Source organism: Eriocheir sinensis, chromosome 35, assembly GCF_024679095.1.
Source record: "Eriocheir sinensis breed Jianghai 21 chromosome 35, ASM2467909v1, whole genome shotgun sequence".
Classification (NCBI taxonomy): domain Eukaryota; kingdom Metazoa; phylum Arthropoda; class Malacostraca; order Decapoda; family Varunidae; genus Eriocheir; species Eriocheir sinensis.
The window spans coordinates 16,598,829-16,603,822 of record NC_066543.1 but is presented as its reverse complement, the minus strand read 5'-3'; the positions used below and the strand labels follow the sequence as shown (position 1 = coordinate 16,603,822).

At 49.6% G+C, this 4,994-nt stretch overlaps 1 protein-coding gene across 2 annotated transcripts in view; it reads left to right on the top strand.

Annotated features, from left to right (window-relative positions):
* Positions 1 to 2,915: 2,915 nt before the first annotated feature.
* The window catches only part of LOC127007512 (5-oxoprolinase-like), a 35,446-nt gene continuing 33,367 nt past the window's right edge, over positions 2,916 to 4,994 (top strand). Inside the window, exon 1 of one of the 2 annotated variants that reach the window (XM_050878629.1) lies at positions 2,916 to 3,210. In XM_050878629.1, coding sequence (XP_050734586.1) covers positions 3,049 to 3,210 — 162 coding nt within the window. In that variant the 5' untranslated portion in view covers positions 2,916 to 3,048. The remainder of the gene's footprint in view (positions 3,211 to 4,994) is intronic. The other variant, XM_050878630.1, reaches the window with a different exon arrangement.

Here is a 4,994-nt window from a genome sequence, read left to right as displayed (position 1 = left end):
GTCATGTTTGTCACTGATCCTTAGCTGTATCACTCCACCTCCCCAACGGCATGAACTTGTATTGTGGACAGTGCCAAGGTACGTGCTCTCTCTCTCACTGATCCTTTCTCAGTGCTGCTTGCACATGCAGTCTACTCGGCCATTTACATTTAACAGCATTCCAGTTACCAGAATGAGGCACAGTATATTGATGGCATCAGCTTAATTCATTATAAGAAGGATAGTGTTGTGGGTGTTCGTTGATAGTCCTTTTATATTGACCGGTCAGGAGGCAGGAACACGGGCGACAAGACCACATCAGATGAGGTATCAGGAGACCGGTCAGGTCATTATAGTTTTTTTTTTACTGGAAACAAAGCAGCTCAAGGGCATAAAAAAGTAGAAAAAAAGCCTAAATGCTGCTGCTAAAAATGATAAAAGCAAAGAGTGGCCCAAAGAGGTCAATTTTGGATGGAGAGGTGTCCTGATACTCTCCTCTTGAAAGAGGTCAAGTCAAAGGCAGGAGGAAATACAGATGAAGAAATGCAATTCCACAGTTTACCAGTGAAGGGAATGAAAGAATGAAGATGCTGGTTAACTCTTGCATAAGGGGTTTGGACAGCATAGGGATGAGCTGCAGTAGATGGTCGAGTGCAACGGGGCCATGGAAGGAGGGGAGGCATGTAGTTAGCAAGTTCAGGAGAGCAGTCAGCATGAAAATAACGATAGAAGATAGAAAGAGAGGCAACATTGCGGCAATATTTAAGAGGTAGAAAACTGTTACTAATAGGAGGAGAGTTGATGAGACGAAGCCTTTGACTAAACTCTGTCTAGTAGAGCTGCGTGTGTGGAGCACCCCCCCACACATGTGGTGCAAGCTCCATACGAGGACAGACAAGGCACCTGTATATGGACAGCATCTGTGTGTGGGAGACGATACAGAAAGCCCAATCTTGAGGAAGTTGATTTAGCGAGAGAAGAGATGTGAAGTTTCCAGCTAAAATTTTGAGTTAAGGATATAGACCGCGATGTTTAATGTAAGGTGACCAGATTTCTGAGACAAATTCCGGGGACATTTTCGGTTCAAATCGAAGCGTAAAAACCTCCAAAACATGTAGTGTTTTTGTCATTGAAAAACTAAAACGGGGACCCTTACCCTTGCCCTTACCATTCATAAAGCAGCATTCAAAAGTTTATCTCACCCTATTTATCCTAAATTGCAAACGAATTTAATAAAAATTCAATTGATTAACTGACTTTTTCTCTGATCAAAGTAGCTGAGATCAAGAACATCCATAAAATCAGCTGTAAAAAACAAGTAGCCTATCAGCCAGACACTTCACCCAAACTAATGCCTCCTCATTATTCCTGGCATTCTAAAATATATAGTAAAAATAAGAGGATCTTTCAGTCACTGAAAACCGGGGACAGCAGTAGTCGGGGACAGGTCACTGAAAACGGGGACGTCTGGTCACCCTAGTTTAGTGTATACTTAGACTACAAATACTGCGGTAGACCGCGCACGCTGATAAATTCTCTCTCTCTCTCTCTGCAAAGGACATTGCTAAATTAGAAGGTGTTCAACGTCGGGCAACAAAAATGATCCCTTAATTCCTTGCGCCACAAACCCTATAACGAGAGGCTTAAATTTCCACTCTTAATATATGTTCTCTCTTGAGAAACGTCGCCTCCGAGGAAAACTGATTGAATTTGTGTTAAAATACTTAATGGATTTACGAATGTGGACAAATCAAAATTGTTAATGATCGATGACACTTTGCGAACGAGGAATGATGGCACAAAACTTAAATGTAGACAAGTAAATTCAGACCACCAAATTTTTCTTCACCAACGTTGTTATGCGAGAATGGAATAAGCTCCCACCTTCAGTGGTCCAGTGTCATACAGCTCCCCCACACCACACCCAATACCATCCTCGCCTCCATCCGCCGCCTCAGACTCGGGTTTGCCTGCTACGAGGAGGTGCCCAACAAGGATAGCCCACCCTGCCCCAACTGTTGGCAAGCCACCCGTAAACCTCTGCTGCACTACATCCTGGAGTGCCCCCTCACCACCCCGCTGCACCCGCCCGACCCACAGCTCCACCCTGACGACGACACGGCTCCCCAGACTGCAGCAGAGCGAGTGAGCCTCACCCAAGACTCCACCCTGGCAGAAGTGGTGGCAAAATCCCCACCTCCTCGATAAGCTGAACACTGAAGACATCCTCTGACGGGCCCACCCCTAGGACAAATCAACATCTCTCTCTCTCTCTCTCTCTCTCCGTATGAGTCTTGTTGCATTAAAATTTGGTCTTAAATACTTCAGTCGAGGAAGTGAATGGACAAAATTATAGCCTATAACAGGTGTCAGCCTTAGAGACACCTGTTCATGGGTATCGGTGTAGGCGGGGCCTGCCAAGGGTCAGTGTTGCCAACCGCACTGTTTAATGGCGAAATTATTTCGCAGGTTTCAGCAAGGATAATGGTACCATAGTGTTGTCATTACATTGACATAGTTCGCCGATATATTCATATTACATACTTTTTAATTTAAAATCATGCACCAAAGTTAAATATTAATACGTTGGCCGGTTCACTTAAAGCAAGTTAACCACATACCGATCTGCTTCTTTGTCTTGACTATGCATCGGTTTGACTATCTCTGAAATGTTATATATGAAATAATAGTTAAATAAGTTATTTCCTGCTTTGATATAATAATAAGCTAGCCAGCTTAACCTCTATAGGCAACATGAAAATGGGTCCCGTTGCGCTATGAATATATAGTCGACATTTCGTTACTCAAGTATTAATGTCATGTCTCATATATCAGCTATCTACAGCTATGCACATGTCATTAATGGGGCTGTAGATTAAATATATACGGCCGGCATGCACACATTACTTAAACCGACCGTGGAAAGGTTTGCAACACTGGCCAGCAACAGCAGCAGCAGACGTACCGTTGTGTCGCCAGCCGGGCACCGCCAGCAGGGACCAGGGGAGAGTCAGCCAAGTAGCGCCTGCAGCAGCCGTCACCCGGGAGTGTCAGCACCACCTGCCCGCCATGGAGGACAAGTTTTGCTTCGCCATTGACCGCGGCGGCACCTTCACCGACGTGTATGCCCGCTGTCCGGGGGGAAGGGTGCGAGTGATGAAGCTGCTCTCCGAGGACCCCAGCAACTACCCCGACGCCCCCACCGAGGGCATCAGGCGCATCGTGGAGCAGGTGACTGGGGGGGAGGAGCGCGCCCTGCTGCGGTTGCAGCTGGCACTGTGTGTGGTTCCTTCAGCTGGCATGGGCTGGCACTGTGTGTGGTTCCTTCAGCTGGCATGGGCTGGCACTGTGAGTGGTTCCTTCAGCTGGCATGGGCTGGCACTGTGTGTGGTTCCTTCAGCTGGCATGGGCTGGCACTGTGTGTGGTTCCTTCAGCTGGCATGGGCTGGCACTGTGTGTGGTTCCTTCAGCTGGCATGGGCTGGCACTGTGTGTGGTTCCTTCAGCTGGCATGGGCTGGCACTGTGAGTGGTTCCTTCAGCTAGCATGGGCAGGCACTGTGTGTGGTTCCTTCAGCTAGCATGGGCAGGCACTGTGTGTGGTTCCTTCAGCTAGCATGGGCAGGCACTGTGTGTGGTTCCTTCAGCTGGCATGGGCTGGCACTGTGAGTGGTTCCTTCAGCTGGCATGGGCTGGCACTGTGAGTGGTTCCTTCAGCTGGCATGGGCTGGCACTGTGAGTGGTTCCTTCAGCTGCCATGGACTGGCACTGTGAGTGGTTCCTTCAGCTGGCATGGGCTGGCACTGTGAGTGGTTTCTTCAGCTGGCATGGACTGGCACTGTGTGTGGTTCCTTCAGCTGCCATGGACTGGCACTGTGAGTGGTTCCTTCAGCTGGCATGGGCTGGCACTGTGTGTGGTTCCTTCAGCTGGCATGGACTGGCACTGTGTGTGGTTCCTTCAGCTGCCATGGACTGGCACTGTGTGTAGTTCCTTCAGCTGGCATGGGCTGGCACTGTGAGTGGTTCCTTCAGCTGCCATGGACTGGCACTGTGAGTGGTTCCTTCAGCTGCCATGGACTGGCACTGTGTGTGGTTCCTTCAGCTGGCATGGGCTGGCACTGTGAGTGGTTCCTTCAGCTGCCATGGACTGGCACTGTGTGTAGTTCCTTCAGCTGGCATGGGCTGGCACTGTGAGTGGTTCCTTCAGCTGCCATGGACTGGCACTGTGTGTAGTTCCTTCAGCTGGCATGGGCTGGCACTGTGAGTGGTTCCTTCAGCTGGCATGGGCTGGCACTGTGTGTGCTTCCTTCAGCTGGCATGGACTGGCACTGTGTGTGGTTCCTTCAGCTGCCATGGACTGGCACTGTGTGTAGTTCCTTCAGCTGGCATGGGCTGGCACTGTGAGTGGTTCCTTCAGCTGCCATGGACTGGCACTGTGAGTGGTTCCTTCAGCTGCCATGGACTGGCACTGTGTGTAGTTCCTTCAGCTGGCATGGGCTGGCACTGTGAGTGGTTCCTTCAGCTGCCATGGACTGGCACTGTGTGTGGTTCCTTCAGCTGGCATGGGCTGGCACTGTGAGTGGTTCCTTCAGCTGCCATGGACTGGCACTGTGTGTAGTTCCTTCAGCTGGCATGGGCTGGCACTGTGAGTGGTTAAGACATCAGTATCTCTTCATATATCTTTTCTACAAACCTTCAACAGTCATGGAAACACTTTGAAAATCCAATCCAAGGACTTTTTTTTTACTCTTGAAAATAGGGGATAATGTTTACGAAAGCGCGTCGCCTCCTCTGCTGGCCACGGCGAGGCTGCAGCGGGTGTTGCGAGAAATACCTCCTCGCTGAAATAAGTCACATATACATGAGGGGGGGTCCAGGGGGGCGCAGCCCCCCCGTTAGTAGGTCGTAAAGTTCGGTTGGAGTAGTTTAAATATCCTCCCCGACCCTAAGCCCTCTGCGAGCTATTTTGCGGCTGCGGCCAGCAGAGGAGGCGACGCGCATTCGTAAACATTATCCC